General features: G+C 42.0%; 1 protein-coding gene across 7 annotated transcripts in view; it reads left to right on the top strand.

The window, feature by feature from the left end:
- Positions 1 to 21,467, top strand: part of BCAS1 (brain enriched myelin associated protein 1) — a 91,298-nt gene that overhangs the window by 57,272 nt on the left and 12,559 nt on the right. For 4 of the 7 annotated variants that reach the window (XM_089670701.1, XM_089670699.1, XM_089670694.1 and 1 more), the window contains 8 exons: positions 5,750 to 5,926; positions 7,897 to 7,938; positions 9,825 to 9,992; positions 12,129 to 12,170; positions 12,994 to 13,155; positions 13,744 to 13,785; positions 15,723 to 15,887; positions 18,848 to 18,889. In XM_089670701.1, the coding sequence (XP_089526827.1) occupies positions 5,750 to 5,926; positions 7,897 to 7,938; positions 9,825 to 9,992; positions 12,129 to 12,170; positions 12,994 to 13,155; positions 13,744 to 13,785; positions 15,723 to 15,887; positions 18,848 to 18,889 (840 nt within the window). The remainder of the gene's footprint in view (positions 1 to 5,749; positions 5,927 to 7,896; positions 7,939 to 9,824; positions 9,993 to 12,128; positions 12,171 to 12,993; positions 13,156 to 13,743; positions 13,786 to 15,722; positions 15,888 to 18,847; positions 18,890 to 21,467) is intronic. The other 3 variants (XM_089670698.1, XM_089670700.1, XM_089670696.1) reach the window with 2 other exon arrangements.

The following is a 21,467-nucleotide window of genomic DNA, read 5'->3' as shown; positions in this document are numbered from 1 at the left end:
AAACAATATCTGGGATTTGAACCTATAATTCTAAGGCTACTACAATATAGAGGAGTGAATAGTAACCCCTTAGTCTATGGAGACCTTTTAATTGGAGTGTATTTAAACAAGACTTAGAAAATTAAACCTAACCAGGAACACCAACAAGTTCAAAAATAATCTGGGATTTGAACCTAGAACTCTAAGACTACTACAACGAGAAAGAAGTAGATGGTAATCCCTTAGTCTATGTAAACCTTTGAAATGAAGAACATTACAACAAAACTTAGAAAATGAAGCATAACCAGGAACACCAACACATTCATAAAAATCTGGGCTTTGAACTTAGAACTCTAAAGCTACTACAACAAAGAGGAGTGGATGGTAATCCCTTAATCTATGGAGACTTTTGAGCTGAACTGCATTATAACAAGACTTGAATGAAACATAGACAGGAACACCAACAAAATCCATGATTTGAACCTATAACTCTAAGGTTACTACAATGTAGAAGAGTGGATAGTAATCCCTTAGTCTACGGAGACTTTGGAGTTGAAGGGCATTAAAATAAGACTTAGAAAATGAAGCATAACCAGGAACACCAACAAGTTAAAAACAAATCTGGGATTTGAACCTCAAACTCTAAGGCTATACCAAAGGAGAGAAGTGGAGGGCAATCTCTTAGACCATGGAGACCTTTGAGCTGGAACGCATTAGAACAAGACTTAGAAAATGAAGCATAACCAGGAACACCAACAAATTAAAAAAAACCTGGGATTTGACCCTAGAACTCTAAGGCTATACCAAAGGAAAGTAGTAGGATGGTAATCCCTTAGTCTATGGAGACATTTAAACTGAAGCTCTTTAAAACAAGACTTAGAAAATGAAATATAACCAGGAACACCAACAAGTTAAAAAATATATGGGATTTGAACCTAGTCTAGTCTCCGAGTCTATGGAGATCTTTGAGCTGAGCTGCATTAAAACAAGACTTGAATGAAACATAACCAGGAACACTAACAAAATCTGGGATTCGAACCTATGACTCTAAGGCTACTACAATGTAGAGGAGCGGATGGTAATCCCTTAGTCTATGGAGACCATTGAGCTGCACTGTATTAAAACAAGACTTAGAAAATGAAGCATAACCAGGAACACCAACAAATTAAAAAAAATCTGGGATTTGAATTTATAACTTTTAGATCATTGGGGTTTGGATAGATACATGTTAAACTCCTAAGCTAACCGAAGCTCTGAGCTGGTAGGTTAGTAAATCATGACTTAGTAAGTGAAATATGATCAGGGACGTGCAAAAATGTAAAAAATGCGACATTTGAACATTCAACTCTAACATAACCAACAGGGATAACAAGCTGTAATAGCCCTGAGCCATCCAGAAATCTGCAGCTCAAAGCCGTAAATCAAGACTTAGCAATGAAACATGATTGGCACATGTATAAATTCAAAAAGGTTACCTGTGATTTGAACCTTTGATGTTTTGATTACTGGAATGAGACTGGGTGGAGGTTAAACCCTTAGGCTAACGAGAACAGAGATCTCAGCAGCAATAAATCCAGACTTAGTAAGTAAAATCTGATCAGGGCTATGCACAAATGTAAAAAAAGCCAAATTCGAACCTTCAACTCTAAAATTTTCAACATGGACAATCATCTGTCACACCCCTGAGCCAAAGAGAACTTTGCTCCTGAAGGAACTCAATGATGATTTACTAAGAGAAACATGACTGGGACACACAAACTCAAAAGTAGAACTTGAGATTCAAACATACAACTTTAATTGCCCTGAGAGGAAGAGGGGTTGTTGTTAAACCCCTAAGCTATCTGTCACTTTGAGAAAAGCCACACTAAATCAAGAGTTAGTAAGTGAACCATAATCACGGAAATGCACAAGAAAGTTGAGGATTTGAACCAGCAATTGTAACAACTTTCTGTTGGTGGGGTGTTCATAGGTAGATGGCTTACCCCTCACCTATCTAGACATTGCATGCTAAAAGCTTTAAATCAAGTAAGTGAAATATGCTCAAGGACATGCAACAATTACAAAAATCGTAAATTTGAACCTTCAACTCTAACAGGGTTGATTGGTTGTTAAGCTCCTGAGCCAAACAGAAATTTGACCTTCAATGCAGTAAATGAAGACTTAGTAAAGGAAACATGACTGGGACAATCATAAATGGAATTTGGGGTTCAAACTTATACTGCTGATGGTCCTGAGATGAAGATGGGTGGATGTTAAACCCCTAAGATACCTGTTGCTTTGCGCAAGGTGGTGGTAAAGGTTAGTAAGTAAACCATAATCAGGGAAATGCACAATAAAGATCAAGAATTGAACCAGCAACTCCAATAACTTGATGGAGGTTGAAAGGCGGGTGCTATACCCTTCAGCTATCCAGACTTGAGATGGTCAGTGATTTAAATCAAGTAAGTGAAATATGCTCAAGGACATGCAACAATTATAAATTGTAAATTTGGACCTTCAACACTCAAGCTGCTGAGAGAGATGATGGATGATTAAGTCCCTGAGCCAAACGGAACTGTGACCCTCAAGCCAGTAAATGAAGACTTAGTAAAGGAAACATGATCAGGACCAATCACAAACTCAAAATTAGAACTTGAGATTCAAGTTGACATTGAGGTTTTGTGTTGATGGAGTTGATGTTGATGGAGTTGACATTGAGGTTATGTATTGATGGAGGTGACGATGTGATGGAGTTGATGGTGTTGATGTTTATGTTATGGAGTTGATGTTGATGGATTTGATGATGATAATGAAATTGACCTTGATGAAGTTGATGGAGTTGATGAGGTTGACATTATGGAACCGACACTGATGAAGTTGATGATGTTATAGAGTTGATGGTGCTAATGGAGTTGACATTGAGGTTATGTGTTGATGGAGGTAACGATGTGATGGAGTTGATGGTGTTGATGTTTATGTTATGGAGTTGATGTTAATGAAATTGACCTTGATGGAGTTGACAATGTTATGGAGTTGACCTTGATGGAGTTGACAATGTTATGGAGTTGATGGAGTTGACGTTGATGGAGTTGACATTGATGGAGATGACGTTAATGGAGTTGACGATGTGATGGAGTTGATGGTGTTGATGTTTATGTTATGGAGTTGATGTTAATGAAATTGACCTTGATGGAGTTGACAATGTTATGGAGTTGACCTTGATGGAGTTGACAATGTTATGGAGTTGACGTTGATGGAGTTGACAATGTTATGGAGTTGACCTTGATGGAGTTGACAATGTTATGGAGTTGACAATGTTATGGAGTTGACCTTGATGGAGTTGACAATGTTATGGAGTTGAAGTTGATGGAGTTGACAATGTTATGGAGTTGACCTTGATGGAGTTGACAATGTTATGTAGTTGATGTTGATGGAGTTGACCTTGATGGAGTTGACAATGTTATGGAGTTGATGTTGATGGAGTTGACAATGTGATGGAGTTGACGTTGATGGAGATGACGTTGATGGAGATGACAATGTTATGGAGTTGATGTTGATGGAGTTGACAATGTTATGGAGTTGACCTTGATGGAGTTGACAATGTTATGGAGTTGATGTTGATGGAGTTGACAATGTGATGGAGTTGACGTTGATGGAGTTGACGTTGATGGAGATGACAATGTTATGAAGTTGTTGGAGTTGACATTGAAGTTATGGAGTTACGATACTCTCTACACCCAGACTTACAGGTAACATGGACAGTTCTCCCCATTGGTCATACAGCTGAATAAGATTCTATACTTTCTGAGCCATAAGACAGACTTAGAATATTCTTCATTTATTATTACTATTCAAGCCAAACTAATACATTCGATCCCAAAGAGCCGACTCCTTATAAACCATCTACTGAGTGGTTGTTAATATTGTAATTCCAAAACTTGTTTTTCATCTCTTTACATATGTGGTGTTTAACAATAGCTGGTGATCCTGCCAAGAAGGTTGCTCAGCATGGTCGGATCTAGGGGGGGTGTTGGGGTGAGCTATGCCCCTCTTCCCCCAGATTTTAGTTGTGGCCACAATCATTCACTCATAACAGGGTCCCTTTAAGATGGAGCATGTGTGAAAGGGGGAAAATACCGTAATATGGCCACTAGATGGAGCTGACTTATAGACAATAAGCATGCGCCTCAGCTCCATCTAGTGGCCATAATGTGGTATTTTCCACATTCACACATTCGAACTGCAGAGAATATAGTCTGAGAACATTCGATTTTGCATCCAGCTTCGATGTAGGAACAGCTACGCGGGTTTTTAGGATTTTTATAGGACCGCCCACTCCCCAGGCTGACATCCACCCACCAAAGTGTTGTTCATTCGGATACATGTACACTAATATAAACACCAAAAAATGTTATCTGTATATTTTGTGTCTTACATCAGAACTCCAGCAAGACAGATACAAATACAGGAGCTGTGTTACCTTCCATAGGATTTGTACTTCTGTCCATCCAGTCCTGAGATTCACACAGCTCGGCCACGCAGCACCGCTCCGTTCGGCAGGGCTGGAAACCTGCCTTTCTCTGCTGCAGTTCAGTAACACTTACAGGTCTTGTCCCTCCCCCAGCCTGTGATTGGAGAGTGAAATGTCCCACCCCTTTCCTCCCCAGCCTGACTATCCCTGGTCCCGCCCCTCTCATTTATTGGATTTTAGGCTCAGCATCACATGGGGGGCGTTACATAGGGTGGTCAGCATGTAACTACAGCCCTCCCAGCAACATCCACCCATCAGGTACAGCACCCTGCTGGCCCCTCCCACTAGCCATGATCTGCCTGCATTGCATAGGAAAGCACAGAGACCAACTGATGATGGGTCTATAAATAAGGTGTATAATGAAAATGGAAAGGTTTTTTTTATTGTGTTAGCACGTTGATGAGGGGAGAAAAAACAGAGAAAGAAAATAAACAGATTAAACTGCTTTATTGAATATCTCATTTATAATATATAAAAATATATATTTAAAAAATATATATACTTAAAAAAATTTAAATAATTTTTTTTATATATTTATTTTATTTTTTTAAATATAATGTATAAAAAAATATATATTTTTAATATATTTTATATATACACTAAAAAAAGACCCAATCCCATGGGAAGTGTTTTAATACACCGCTGGCTTCCTGGCTCTTTATGTCACTGAAGGACAACAATGTGAGCTCAATCAATGGAAAATATTTCAAATTCCACCTCAAGATTGACGGATTTGTGAAGGGACTCAACTTCAATCACAAAACAAGTCCTCTTGGTGAAAAATTCAAATATCATTCTATGGCGACATCCATTTTAGACTGAACAAGGCTCAGCATGTACCACCCCCAATATGTGATCAGGGCGGGGGGGGGGGGTGCAGGAAGTCACCTGTGTGCAGGAAAATGTCTTCCTCTGGGAAACAAATTTATTGCGTTTGTTTTCAGACCATCAAATATTTTACATATTATTCTGTCACATGACATTTCCTTTTTTATGTAATCCATGTTCTAGCTTTGATATACTGACACTTAAGCAGACCCTATTTTACTTAAGAGAAAACAAAAAAAAAAACAACATAAAAAAATACTAAAAATAAATTAAAAATATACTAAGAAGAAAACTAAAAAACAAAAATACTAAAAAGAAAATTAAAGAAAAAAATACTAAAAAAAAAAAAAAAAAAAAAACTACAAAGACTATTTTATGTCCTAGACTCTTGCTAACCTCTAACCCCGTACTAACTACTAATCTTCCTTGTAGGTTGTACTAGTGGAGCCTGTTGTGTGTGTGGCAGCCAACTCCGAGCAGTCGGCTCCAGAACAGGTAATGTCGCAGGACGCTAAACCTTCCAATGTCCCACCGCAGATTACAGCCGCAGCCGATGATGGGAAAGGAGCCAAAGAAACCCCCACAAGACCCCGGCTGTTCTGGAGAAAGGTCAGTAAACTTCCAGTGTTATAATCCAATCCATCGCTGTACCCCGAGGGAGGCACTAGGGTGGGGGGCAGCTGAGGCATCAACTGGGGAAGATGGGGCCCAACATTCACACTAAAGAAATAATTATTCAAACAAAAATATGGGGGAGTTTTTGCATGTTTTATTCATATAAGGGGGCATGTGAGTCGTGTAAATATTATATGTATTATATTAAAAATATTTATATAAATACAATCATATAATACTATGTATATAATATATTAATTATTTTTATATAATTGTATAAATACTTTTAAAATATTTAGAAAATTCAATAAAACTTCATATACAGTATGTATTATGATAACACACTGTATATGAAAATATTTTTTACAGAATTTTATAAATATTGTTATAGAATTGTTTAAGAATTTTAAAAAGTATTTATAAAATTCTATAAAAAAAAACTTTTCATACACAGCGGATATATATAGATATATATAGATATATATATATAAATAAATGATATAAATACTTTTGAAATTTTTTCAAAATAATTCTGGATAAATTATATAATAAATTATTATTATTATTATTACTACGAGTTTATATAGCGCCAAAGGGTTTGCTCAGCGCTGTACAATAGGGGGGACAAAACATGGCACAGTACAACAACAACAAACAATGTACGAGGGGTAAGAGGGCCCTACTCTTACGAGCTTACAATCTAGGAGGGAGGGGGTAAAAGGTACAGTAGGAAGTGGCTGAGGGGGATGAAGTGGTGGGAGGAATGAGGGAGGATGGCCGTTAGGTGAGGGTGGGGTAGGCTTCCCTGAAGAGATGGGTTTTGAGGGAGCGCCTGAATGTGAATAGGGAAGGCGACAGTCTGATGGATTGGGGCAGTGAGTTCCAGAGGATGGGGGAGGACCTGGAGAAGTCCTGCAGTCGTGCATGGGAGGAGGAGACCAGGGAGCAGGATAGAAGGAGGTCCTGTGAGGAGCGAAGGGTACGGGTAGGGTGGTACTTGGTGATATGGTTGGTGAGGTAGTCAGGGGCAGTGTTGTGAACGGCTTTGTAGGTCAGGGTTAGGAGTTTAAATTTGATGCGTTGGGCAATCGGGAGCCAGTGGAGGGAGAGGCAGAGGGGGGTGGCAGAGGTGGAGCGGGTGGTGAGGTGGATGAGTCTGGCAGCTGAGTTCAGGATGGTCTGGAGCGGGGAGAGCCTGCACTTGGGTAGGCCAGTGAGGAGGGAGTTGCAGTAGTCAGTGAGGAGGGAGTTGCAGTAAATTATATAATTGTATTTATATAAATATTTGTAAAATTCTATAAATAATTCTATTAAAAAATTTAAGCATTTTAAACATATTAGTTTTATATAAATATTTTATAGAATGTATATACATATACATGCGCACACATGATTTCACAACTTAGCAGGCTGTAAAATCATAATTTGATATACTGTAATCTATATTTAAAAAAAAACAAAAACATTTTAACAATATATTCCAGAAAATCAGCTGTGTGATCTTCCGGTCTGTTTAAAAATATAGCCTACATGATTATTAGACATATTCAGCAAATAGAGCTTACATAATTAGTATATCTAAAGCACATTTTTTAATTTTGGAAAGGAAATGATTAATAATGAATTATAATGATGAGGTATATTTACTATTAATATTTACTTTAATGCTAAGGATTTATTTAATATTGAATACTATTATAACTGTTAAATTATTGTATAAGATTGTTATAATTCTTATAATTATGAATGATTTACAAAGAATGGTTAAAAGCAACCAATTTTCTTTGCTGTTGCTTTTTTTTTGGCCGTCGGGGAGATTTCACATCAGTAGGAAATTCTTAAAAAAATAATCTCACTTTTACCTGCTCTAAATAAAAAAAAAAAAAATCCTGAATGTCAAATTTTCCATTTAACCTTTTTTTACATCTAATACATCTAATCTTTTAACTTTCCTTTATCTTCAGTCTTTTAAAGGAGACCCCCAGCCCAATAAAATCCAAGAGAATGTAAGTTTACATAGCATGTTTTTAGTAAGTGATAGTTATGGAAGGGAATTCTTTCCTATTATTGAACAGCCAGTGATTTATTTATTTTATGAAAACAATATATGGCATTTTTAAAAATATATTTTAAAAAAAAAGTGAGGGTAGTTAAAACAGGTTACAACCTGATATATTTAAAAACTTAACACAATTTTTTAAAATTAAAATAGTTAATAAAATGGTTTATATATTGTGTTCATAAAATAAAGTAATAAAAAAAAAAAAAAAAAAGAAGAGGGTCTGAAAACCCAAAAATAATTCAAATTGAAATTTTTTTAATGACTAGTTTAAATTAATCTTTGAATGCACACATTTACACAATGTCAAATAAGCCCTTGTTCATACCGGTGCAACTTAAAGGTGAGACATGCGATTTACAATTCGCACCTAAAGTTGCATCTATATATTTTTCTATGGCACTGTTCTAATCAGTGCGATTTAAAAAATAGTTCCTGCAGTACATTTTTCCCCGATTTCATTGCGACTTGCATTAACTTCTATTAAATGAAGTCACAAGCCGCAGTGAAATCAGAGGTACAAATTGCACTGATCTTTGGCTTTGAAATTGCACTACTCGCAATTTCAAAGGTCGCATTCAGAGTGAAACGGGACTAATTTCCTAAACTGTACATTAACCACATCTTTAATTTTTTATTTTTTTTGTAAATATTACACTTTATTTTTGTGCATCAGATATTGTAAATAAAAACACATTTTTCATCCTTTTTACATATGGTCAAATCATTTTTTTTACATTAAATATGACAAATTGCCAATTTCATATAATCATTTTTTTATTTTAATGGAAAATTGTAAAAAAAAATAAAAAATTAATTTATATTTAAAGGAATCCTGTGATCAAAGAAATGTCAAAGCATGCAATTGCTGACCTCCTGAAAATGCAATTTTCCTGCTTGCTTGGCTTAAATATTTAATTGGCACTGTTGCAGTGGGTGGGTGGTAAAATCTAAAAGATAAAATACTGACCATCTGATCTTTGTTTGCCTAAAAAAGCACACCAGGCAATGTGTCCTGTAGTGATATATACATATCTATATCAATATATTACATATACACACACATTATTATTATTATACAGGATTTATACAGTGCCAGCAGTTTGCTCAGCGCTTTACAAGAATTATATACACACACACACACACACACACACACACACACACACATATATATATATATATATACACATACACACACTCAAACAATTACCACGATTTAAATTTTTTTTTATATATATATATATATATATATATATATATATATATATATTTATTTTTTTTTTTATATAAAAATTGTTTTATTTACAAAAAAAAATTACATAGTTAAACACACACACATATATATATTATATGTTAAAAGTAAATATGAAAGCCAAAATCAGAAAAGGTTGCAAAATTAAAATTTATTTGACTAGTTTAATTTAGTTTAATTGAATCTTTCAATGTAAGCATTTAATAACATCATCATTTTTCAGAATGAAAAATCACATTTTTCATCTTTTTTTTTTGTAAATATTATATATATATTATATAGTGAATCAGATAAGGCTGTTGGAACACGTCTTTCTGTTGTTGTGGTTCTGTAAAGAAAAAAAAAAAAAATTAAAAAAATAGGGCCTTAAATACATTGTGTCCCCCAATGAGCCTTTCATAAATGTACCCCACCCCAAAAAAAAAAAAATATACAATATTACATTACATATTATAAGTAGACAATATTACAATTCCATGTTGTTTTAATCTTCTTGTCTGAGTGCTGATGAGCCAACTGAGATGAAAAAAAAAGATTTTCTGGTTGGCAGTTCTCATACTAACGCCTAATCTGGGTTGTAGGGTGTGGAGGAGCCGGCAGTGTCGGTAAACACGGCCCCGGAGCCAGCACTAACCCCGGAGCCGGCACTAACCCCGGATACTAACCCACCAGAGATGGGCGTCCAGCCGCAGGAGGAGGAGACGGCAGTGAAGGAGGCGCCCCCGCGTCCTCTACCTTTCTGGAGAAGGGTTGGCTGTTCTCATTTTGTGATCTCTGTTTTCCATCTGCCTGTCTTCTCCTGTCCTGGTCCTACAGATGATCAGAGCCGAGATACGGAAACATCTTCTGTTCTTCATTTTTCAATCTCAGAATTATTTTCTTTAATCACATGACTCCCAGGCCATTGTAAATGTAGCGCACCCCCTCACACACTTCTGGTGAACTTCGTTCCTTTCTCCACTCTTCCACTGGCTCCAATGAACAGTCTAGGGGGATCTTTTGGGGGGTTTATTTTAACTTTGAATTTGGATAGTGGGACAGAAGCATGGGATACCCCCAAACTGGTGAACTGAAAATTTTGAGGTCTACATCTCTGTCTGGGTGAGCTGCACAAAAGAGTCCCACAGGATCTCTAATGCCAACGGGTGACTAGGGCTTTTCCCACAAGACAAAAGGCTACACAGTCGCTAACTTTCCAGCACTTGGACCATCTACTCGCACTACCACAGGATCATCGGTTGCCTCTTTCCTATATCCACCAGGCACACTACATAGATACATAGTTAGTCTGGCTGAAAAAAGACAAAAGTCCATCCAGTTCAACCATTAAGTTATAATCCTATACCACAGTTGATCCAGAGGAAGGCAAAAAAAAACCAGCAAAGCACGATGCAATTTGCTCCTGCAGGGGAAAAAATTCCTTCCTGATCCCCCGAGAGGCAATCGGATATTCCCTGGATCAACTTTCCCTATAAATGTTATATGCAGTTATATTCTGTGTATCCAAGAAACAATCCAGGACTTTCCTACAGCAATCCACTGAGCTGGCCACAACCAACTCTTGAGGGAGTCTATTCCACATTCTCACAGCTCTCACTGTGAAGAAACCATTCTGTGTTTGAAGATGAAATTTTTTCTCCTTCAGATGTAAAGAGCGCCCCCTTGTCCCTCTGTGATGACCTCAAGGTGAATAGCTCTACACAGAGTTCACTACAGTGAGGGGGAAATACAGACTCACTCCACCATAGAACATCTGGACACTTCCCCCGACTTCTTCCTGGCTCTCTCCAGAGAGCTTCACCAGACCCAAACGGATTCCAGGACTGGGATTGGAAAATAGGCCCCACCAGCCAAGGCTCCAGCTAGGACCTCCATGTCCTCTAGATGGCACCTCAAATAATCCTGCCCAAGGGTCTTCTCCAGCAAGACTGGAGTCAGGAACTCAGCTGCTCCTGTCTCAGGCTGTTTATGGGCTCTCCAACCACCTACTGGGCACACCTGCCCAAGGATTGGCTGGAGTCCCACAAATATTTAGGCTACTTACTCTGTTCTTCCTCCCATTACAATTGTAGAATCTTCTTGAGGGGTCTCCAAACTTCCTAAGCAAAGGGCCAGGGTACTATCCTTCAGACTTTAGAGGAGTCAGAATGCGGCCAGTGGGAGTAGAACAAATCCTGGTGTCAGTAACAACATTCCTCTTTTGGTGTCAGTGAGAAAATTAGTGCCCCATCGTTGGTGTCAGTGAGGGGTACAGTGCCCCACCATTGGTGTCAGTGAGGGGTACAGTGCCCCATCATTGGTGTCAGTGGGAGGAATAGTGTCCCATCATTGGTGTCAGTGGGAGGAATAGTGCCCCATCATTGGTGTCAGTGGGAGGAATAGTGCCCCATCATTGGTGTCAGTGGGAGGAATAGTGCCCCATCACTGGTATCAGTGGGAGGAATAGTGCCCCATCACTGGTGTCAGTGGGAGGAATAGTGCCCCATCATTGTTGTCAGTGGGAGGAATAGTGCCCCATCACTGGTGTCAGTGGGAGGAATAGTGCCCCATCATTGTTGTCAGTGGGAGGAATAGTGCCCCATCATTGGTGTCAGTGGGAGGAATAGTGCCCCATCATTGGTGTCAGTGGGAGGAATAGTGCCCCATCACTGGTGTCAGTGGGAGGAATAGTGCCCCGTCATTGGTGTCAGGGAGAGCAATAGTGTCCCAATGTCATTGGTGTCAGTGTCATTGGTGTCTCCTTCACCCCTCCTAAATCATCTGCTTCATCTTGGCTTTCCTTGGCTTCCTCTGACTCATGGCTTCCAATTCCTTACCAAATCTCAGCTATTTCATATAGAATTCACAGAATACCTCTTAAAATAATGTATCTTGTTTTTATTCAGTCTTTTAAGGCAGACCCCCCGCCTCCTAAGGTCCCGGAAAATGTAAGTTGATTTCATAGAATTTACTGTACGATTTCCTTCTGTTCTTCATAATCTTTGATCGAGGAGGAAAATATTCTAAACTACTCTGTAGGAGAGGACGAGCCCTAAGGCTTGGTTAACATCTGTGCGGGTGGTGCCACTGCGGATCCGCACGAAAAACCCTGCAGCCGCACCACCCGCACAGAGGAATGTGGACCCCGTGGGTGGGTGTCATTAATTCTAATGGCACGCCGCCCGCACTGGGAAGCGCAACCGTACTGGGAACCTCGGCTACGTTTTCAGAAGAGGTGCAGGGACTTCTTCCCTGTTTTTCCCAGGGCACGGGAGTCCATGCAAATGAATGGGCGCTCGTGTCCGCGCAAAATGTTTAAAGTGAACGTAAAGCTGCTCTGGTAAAAGACGGTGTGGCTGTTTCAAAGAGCTTCAATGATACTTGAACAAAAATGAGCTGCATGGTCGAGTTGTCAGAAAGAAGCCTTTACTTTGCCAAATAATCTTTGTCGCAGATCGCTGTAGAGCTTCCGGTATACGTCTTCCGTTCTCGCACTTCCGGCACACGCCTTCCGGTCTCGCACTTCCGGCACACGCCTTCCGGTCTCGCACTTCCGGCACACGCCTTCCGGTCTCGCACTTCCGGCACACGCCTTCCGGTCTCGCACTTCCGGCACACGCCTTCCGGTCTCGCACTTCCGGTCTTGCAGTATCACAAACCTTGCCAGGAAAGGGATCTCATTCATATGTTCTAACCCACAGTAACAATTCATGTCAAATGTTTACCTGTCTGTCCCGTGAGACGTGAACTTACAACTAATCTTTGTCGCAGATTGCAGTAGAGCTGCCTGTAGTGTCTGTAGGCGTGCAGCAATCGGCCCCCGAGCAGCCGGCAGTACCCGAGACCAAACCTGCGGAGGCCGACCAGCCGTCCCCGGACAGCGAGAAGCCAGTAAAAGAAGCCAGTTCGCGGCCGGTGCCTTTCTGGAGGAAGGTTGGGAAAACAATGAATACAATCCTCAATCCATTTTCTATCTCCCCCAAATTTTCTTCACAATCACCTGTCATGATTTCAAATCCTCTCCTTAAAAGAATCAGTGCCGCCTTTGCCATAACAACAAAAGCCATAAATGGATGGCTGCTCAGCACCTGCCTTCAGCTCATTGCCAGAAAGAATGTGCGCAGTAACACAAACTCCCCAAAAAAATGCACTCCCAGAGGAACGAATTTGAGGCTCCATGCGCACGGGGCGTTTTATGAACACTGGTAACGTTAGCTGTGCAAAGTCACGTTAAAAATGTGAGGTTTTTAGCGTTTTTGTATTCGTGTTTTGCCTAATTTTTTTTGCGCTAAAAAAACTCACATTTTTAATTGAGTGGCCGGAATTCCCCTTTTAAGGTCCTTTTGCTCTGGGTCTGGTCCCTCCCTCCCCCTAAAAGATGGTTATTTGTTGACGGCACCGAAAGGCTTTTTATTTCCACCAACAAAAAATCATAACCTGATTCCTGTTTACAGAATTCTTCACTTTCACACCCATTACTGAACGCCTCGTCATCAAACTAAATCCCATTTCTCTCTTCAGTCTTTTAAAGGAGAACCCCAACCGGTAAAGGTCCAGGAGAGTGTAAGTTGCATTCCCTCATGATCATTTTCATTGACTTTAATTAAGGGGGGGATGAGAGAGGGGGGGGGGGGGGACTTTATTCTTCAAAATAAAAAGATATATACCAGAGGAAAAGTGCCTTTGGTGGCTTCAGCTGTCGATCACCGGGTCCCGGCTGGAGATTCCCCACTGGCACCTGGCGATCGGCGAGGAACACTGACAGAGGAGAGGTCTGTGTGTAAACAATACAGATCTCTCCCCTGTCCGCTCCAGCATGCTGCTTTGTATGGCTCTGCACAGCAGCATGTTTACACTGTAAAACACACAGGTAACCCTTTGATCGCCCCAGATGTTAACCCCTTCCTGTCCAGTGCCATTAGTACAGTGTCAGTGCTTTTTATTTATTTTTTTTATTTTTATTATTAGCGTCACTGGGGATAATCAGTGACACCAAGTCAGTTCCCCCCGCAGTGTCCGAATGTCCACCGCAGTCCCGCTATAAGTCGCTGATCGCCTCCATTACTAGTATAAAAAAAATAAATGATCCCAGTATCTATCCCGCCATTTATAAACGCTATAACTTTCACGTAACCAATTGACACGTATCGGGATTCTTTTTTAGCAAAGACACGTACAGTAGAAAAAATTTTAAAATCAAATTTCATCATAAATTTAGGCCCAAATGTATTCTGCTCCACATTTAATTACATAAAGTCAAAAATATTGGGTTTTTTTTTTTCTGCAAAATTGTCGGTCTTTTTGTTTATAGCATAAAAAAATAGAAAAATGCAGAGGTGATCAAATACCACCGAAAGAAAGCTGTATTTGTGGGGAATAAAGGACATAAATTTCATTTGGGTGCAGCATTGCATGACTGCGCAATTGTCAGTTAAAGCAACGCAGCGCCGTATCACAAAAAATGGCCTGGTCGGGGGGGGGGGGGGGGGGAATCCTCTGGAGGGCGATTGGTTATATGATTTCATTTAGTACATAAGGCCGGCCATAAATATGTCAATTTCTGAACGATTTTTTGTTTGAAAATTGGACCCAAGAATAATCGGCCGATTTTCGCTCTGTTAGTGGGGCAATGGCACCGGACGATTTTTGTGGTTCCTCTCCATTTTGTTTATCGGACATGTTGAAAAATCCTTCTAAAACTACCGATTTTCGAAATCATTGGTGGCACCATCGGATTACAGAACGAACGACGATTTTGATTTTTGATCGAAAAATCGTTTGTAATTCGACCCATGTATGGCCTGCTTAAGTGAGCATAATAATGCTGAGAGAGCAGAAGACGACAACCTCGGAGAGAGACACACAAGCGGTCCACCAAAGGACTCAGCCTGTCTGTGCCTACTGGAACCCACAGATGTCATAGATCCGGGGTCTCCAAACTATGGCCCTCCAGGTGTTGAGGAACTGCAAGTCCCATGAGGCCTTGCAAGACTGACAGCCACAGGCAAGACTCCCAGAGGCAGAAGCATGATGGGACTTGTAGTACTTCAACAGCTGGAGGGCCATAGTTTGAAGACCCCTGTCATAGATGGATCGAAATCCGTCTGGTTCAGTGGGGACAGGCCGAATATTCATCCATTTATGGATCCAACTATCAGCTTCTCAGGAACGGGAATGCTGGGAGTGCCTGCAGCGCTGATCAGTATATTCTGACAGAGGAGGAGTCCTGCCGTCAGAATACAATGGAGGAGTGGGGAGGATTCCTCCATCCACCTGGAATGTTTGAATGGGGGAGTCCATTCCCCTCCCCATCAGCCTACTGGCAGCATTAGCCATCGTTCCCAATTTCGGGCGGAGCTGCCTGCATCGGTTGACAGCACTGATCTGTAGATGCCATTTCATCTTGATTGGTATGGAAATACAAAAACTAACAAAGGAACTCTTGAATGTTTTTGAATGTCCCGTGTCTGTTTCCCATTAACACCCAATCTTTGTTGTAGGTTGCGGCAGAGCAGCCCATTGTGTCTGTGTCCCTTAACGCCGAAAAATCGTCCCCGGAGCAGATAGTGGCTCCGGAAGTACAAGCCGAGGCGGTTATAGCGCCGCCGGAGAATGAAAAGCCGGTGAAAGAAGCCGCTGCGCGGAATGTTCCCTTCTGGAGGAAGGTTGGCGCTACCGTCTGTCTTGTACTTTCCTTATCGAGCGCCAAACGCACACGTATGAAAAAAGAACACGCACCAGACGAGAGACCCTTTATTAATAAAACCGAATTCCAATGTACTCCTACGATGGTGTGCACGTAGCATGATCCAGTCCCAGGGTTAGAATCACATTGGGGCGTAGCTTACGCGTTTCAAGGGTGGTGCCCTCTTCATCAGAGCCCACCAGAACCCCTCACTGCAGACAATGATTTCCCAAGGTACACAAGCCCAACGCTGAAAGGGGAGGGGCCATGCTTGCACAAAGGGAAAATGCCACCAGCACACAGAGGATCACCAATATGGGTCCAAAAGTCACATGCCTGATGAAGGGGCCCTGCGAGACTCCGAAACATTGCCTATGGTCACATGCCTGATGAAGGGGTCCTGCGAGACTCCGAAACATTTCCTATGGTCACATGCCTGATGAAGGGGTCCTGAGAGACTCTGAAACGTTGCCTATGGTCACATGCCTAATGAAGGGGTCCTACGAGACTCCGAAACATTGCCTATTGTCATATGCCTGATGAAGGGGTCCTGCGGGACTCCGAAACGTTGCCTTGCTGTAACTATGTGATCATTCATTAAAACTTTTGGACCCATAATGGTGATCCTCAATGTGCTGGTCAGGGGCGGACTGACAACTCATGGGGCCCCTGGGCAATAGGGGAACATGGGACCCCTGTGTCCTCGCCCACATTCAAACCACACCCAAAAAAGCCTATGAAAGGTACCAGGAGCATCTCATGGGGCCCCCTATTGACCACAGGCCCTTGGGCAGTGCCCGAGTGCCCGAATGGTAAAGTCCACCCCTGGTGCTGGCGACATTTTTCCTCGCTGATTCTGTTTGGTTCCAGCCCACTTATCCCCACCGCCATTTTTAACGCCGGAACGCGTGCGTTGGGACTGTACACTTGCATGCTCACACAAAGCACTCAATATGCATTAACCCTGCAGAACCGCAGTCCCGGACTAAAATACACCGAAGGGTGGCCCTATCGAAATAATGGGCTTCAACCTTTCAGCTCAGACTGTCCTTCCTTTACGGTCACACCATTTCCCGATCTAATTTATGATTCTTTTCCTTTTTAACCCTCTTGGGCTTTAATGCTCAGCTGCCACACATGTGCCAATAACATGCCGAGTGTGGTCACAGCGCACTCACGGATTTTGATTGGAAGACAGACGCCCATTCATGTGACCGCATGTCGTGCGCTGCCTCCCAGGCATTAAAGCCCACTTTAGAAAGCTGTTGGCAGGAGGCAGGAAGGGAATAAAAAAACATTTTGAAGAATGCGCACCAACCGTCCCACATCAACGCCTGAGCAGCCAGCTATGCATTTGGGAATTTCAGTCATATAGTTCCATAGTTAATCTGGCTGAAAAAAGACAAAAATCCATCCAGTTCAACCATAAAAAAAAAAAAAAAAAATAAAGTTATAATCCTACACCCACAGTTGATCCAGAGGAAGACAAAAAGACCAGCAAAGCACGATCCAATTTGCTCCTGCAGGGGAAGAAATTCCTTCCTGATCCCCCGAGAGGCAATCGGATATTCCCTGGATCAACTTTCCCTATAAATGTTGGGTTCTGAGTATCTAGGAAAGAATCCAGGACTTTTTTAAAGCAATCCACTGAGCTGGCCACAACCAACTCTTGCGGGAGTCTATTCCACATTCTCACAGCTCTTACTGTGAAGAATCCCTCACAGTTTATAGGTTATAAAAACGTCAGTATGCATACTGCAACCACAGAATCCTTCCTGATCCCTCGACAGGCAATCTAATATTCCCTGGATCAACTTCACCTCAGGGGCGGACTGACAACTCATGGGGACCCCGGGCAATAGGGGATCATGGGGCCCCTGTGTCCTTGCCCAAACTCAAAAAAGCCTATGGAAAAGGTACCAGGGGCATCTCATGGGGCCCCACACTGACCCCGGGCCCTCGGGCAGTGCCCAAGTTTCCAAATGGTCAGTCCGCCCCTGCTTCACCTATAAATGTTATATTCTGTATCTAGGAGAGAATCCAGGACTTTTTTTTAAAGCAATCCACTGAGCTGGCCAGAACCAACTCTTGAGGGAGTCTATTCCACATTCTCACAGCTCTTACTGTGAAGAACCCTTCCCAAATTATAAAAACCGTCAACATGCATACTGCAATTAAAAAAAAAAAAGTTGGTTTGAAAAAAATACAATTGGCTGCATTAGTTTTCATTTTCCAAGCTTTTTTCTCCTATTTTGACTTGCTAACAAACATTCCATCTCACGGTGACAACATTCACTGTATCTATGGAGGGAGTCATGGTTGTCACACAGGTACAGGGCAATAAATACGTCCTCTCGCCCCCACCTTTACATAGGGCAGGGTGATAAATAGTTTACAGATGATAGATTGGAAGGAAGAGAACATTGAAAAAGTAAACCAACGCAGCCTGATCTGCCATATCTGACATTTTGGATACATTGTAAGGCCTCATACTCACTGGACGTTATACAAATGCCGGTAGCGTTCGCTGTAGAATGCCGCAATAAAAACGTGAATTTTGTTGCGGTTTTTAGCATTAGCATGTTAGCAAAACTAAACTCCCACAAAAACGCCAAACAGCTGCGTTTTACAGCGTTTACTAGCATTTTACAGCTAAAAAAAATCTTTTACTTCTGGGGGGGTTTTTAACAGCCAGAAAACACCTCCACCAAAAAAATGCTGATTGCAGTCTATGTGTGTATGGATACAGAGGATAACATGCTGGGGGGGTTACTGGCAGTAGAAAACCCCTGCCAAAAGCCAAAAACAGCCGCTGTAAAATCGCTCCGTGTGCATGAGGAGTAATCCTTCTCATCCTCCATCCACCCCCTGCACTTTCAAATCCTCTCTTCTTCATTGTCAGGGATGATGCTAACCCACTAACACTTGTTCTCTCTCTAGTCTTTTAAAGCGGACCCCCCGCCTCCTAAGACCCCGGAAAATGTAAGTAGGCGTGCTAAAATACTCCAATATGGGTGATATAAAGGGAGGATAAAATAATCCGTCATACAGTGTGCTATCACCACTTATAGATTTCTGAGTAATTTTCAATATTGGAGAGAGGGGGGGGAAGGGGGAGAGAGGGGGGGGAGAGAGAGAGGGGGGAGAGAGAGAGGGGGGGAGAGAGAGAGAGAGAGGGGGGAGAGAGAGGGGGGGGGAGAGAGAGGGGGGCGGAAGAGAGGGGGGAGGGGTGAAGAGAGAGAGGAGAGAGGGGGGAGAGAGAAGGGGAGAGAGGAGAGAGGGAGGGGAAGAAAGAGGGGGGAGGGGATAGAGAGGGAGGGAGGGGGGAGAGAGAGGGAGGGAGGGGGGAGAGAGGGAGAGGGGAGAGAGGAGAGGGAGAGAGAGAGGGGGGAGGAGGGAGAGGGGAGAGAGAGATGGGGGAGGAGAGAGAGGGGTGGGGGGGGAGAGGGGTGGGGGAGGAGAGAAATAGGAGGGCGGAGAGAGAGGGGAGGGCGGAGAGAGGGGGGGGGGAGAGAGGGGGGAGGGAGAGAGAGAGAGGTGAGAGAGATGTGGGAGGAGAGGGAGAGATGTGGGAGGAGAGGGAGAGAGATGGGGGAGGAGAGGGAGAGAGGACGGGGGGGAGAGAAAGGGAAAGAGGGCGAGAGAGCAAGAGGGAGAGAGAAAGAGTGAGCGCAATATTTTGAAGCACTATCTAAATGCAAAAACTGCTTCTCTTTAAGGAGCACTTGTCAGAATAAAACTACAGTTGCAAGAAAAAGTATGTGAACCCCTTGGGATTACGTGGCGTTTTGCATGAATTGGGCATAAAATGTGCTCTGAACGTCATCTAAGTCACAACAATAGAAGAACACAGTCTGCTGAACATAATACTACACAAACATTAGATGTTGCCATGGTTTAATTGCACATAACATGTAAACATTCACAGTGCAGGGAGGAAAAAGTATGTGAACCTTTGGACTTAATAACTGGTTGACCCTCTTTGGCAGCAATAACCTCAACCAAACGTTTCCTGTAGTTGCAGATCAGACCTGCACAATGATCTGGAGTCATTTTGGACCACTCCTCTTCACAAAACTGTTTCAGTGTAGCAATGTTCTTGGGATGTCTGGTGTGAATCGCTCTCTTAAGGTCATGCCACGGCATTTCAATGGGGTTGAGGTCAGGACTCTGACTGGGCCACTCCAGAAGGTGTATTCTGTGCTGTTGCAGCCATTGTTTTGTTGAATTACTTGTATGCTTTGGGTCATTGTCCTGTTGCATCACCCATCCTCTGCAGAGCTTCAGTTGGCGGACAGATGGTAGTACGTTTTCCTGCAAAATGTCTTGATAAACTCTGGAATTCATTTTCCCATCAATGACAACAATCCGTCCAGCCCTGAGGCAGCAAAGCAGCCCCAAACCATGATGCTCCCTCCGCCATGTTTTACAGTGGGGATGAGGTTTTGATGTTGGTGTGCTGTGCCTTTTTTTCTCCACACATAGTGTTGTGTGTTCTTCCCAAACAACTCAATCTTGGTTTCATCTGTCCACAGTATATTCTGCCAGTAGTGCTGTGGAACATCCAGGTGCTTTTTGCAAACTTCAAATGTGCTGCAATATTCTTTTTGGACAGCAATGGCTTCCTCCGTGGTGTCCTCCCATGTACTCCATTCTTGTTTAATGTTTTCCTTATTGTAGATGTGTCAACAAAAATGTTAGCATGTGCCAGAGATTTCTGTAGGTCTTTAGCTGACACTCTGGGATTCTTCTTTACCTCATGCAGCATTCTGCGCTGTGCTCTTGCAGTCATTTTTACAGAACGACCGCGCCTAGGGAGAGTAGCAACAGTGCTAAACTTTCTCCATTTGTAGACAGTCTGTCTTACCGTGGACACATGAACATCAAGGCTTTTGGAGATACTTTTGTAAACCTTTCCAGCTTCATGCAAGTCAACAATTCTTGATCGTAGGTCTTCTGAGAGCTCTTTTCTGCGAGGCATGGTTCACATCAAACAGTGCTTCTTGAAACCAGTAAACCCAAAACAGGTGTGTGTTTTTCAAGGGCAGGACAGCTGTCAGCAACACATCCAATATCATCACACTGATTGGAGTCAAGGTTGGCTCACTCCTGGCTCCAATTAGCTCTGGGAGAAATCATTAAGCTAGGGCCCCACATACTTTTTCCTCCCTGCACTGTGAATGTTTACATGTTATGTGCAATTAAACCATGGCAACATCTAATGTTTGTGTAGTATTATGTTCAGCAGACTGTGTTCTTCTATTGTTGTGACTTAGATGACATTCAGAGCACATTTTATGCCCAATTCATGCAAAACTTCACGTAATCCCAAGGGGTTCACATACTTTTTCTTGCAACTGTATACCAGATTTTTGCGCTGTTTTAATTGTTCACTGGCTACATGCTTGATCCAGATCCATGACTCGGCATGTGGTGAAGGCAGGGTGTAGACACTCGGCAGCAGCATCTAAGATGGTATTTATGAAACAGGATCAGATATTCCAAGCAGTAACGTGCCCCTGGAAAATATTTTAAAGTGGTAACAGTTATAGATTTGCTA

The sequence above is a fragment of the Staurois parvus genome, unplaced genomic scaffold, assembly GCF_062004578.1.
Source record: "Staurois parvus isolate SC_StPar_1 unplaced genomic scaffold, SC_StPar_1.0 ptg000093l, whole genome shotgun sequence".
Taxonomy (NCBI): domain Eukaryota; kingdom Metazoa; phylum Chordata; class Amphibia; order Anura; family Ranidae; genus Staurois; species Staurois parvus.
This window is presented reverse-complemented; position numbering and strand designations above follow the sequence as displayed.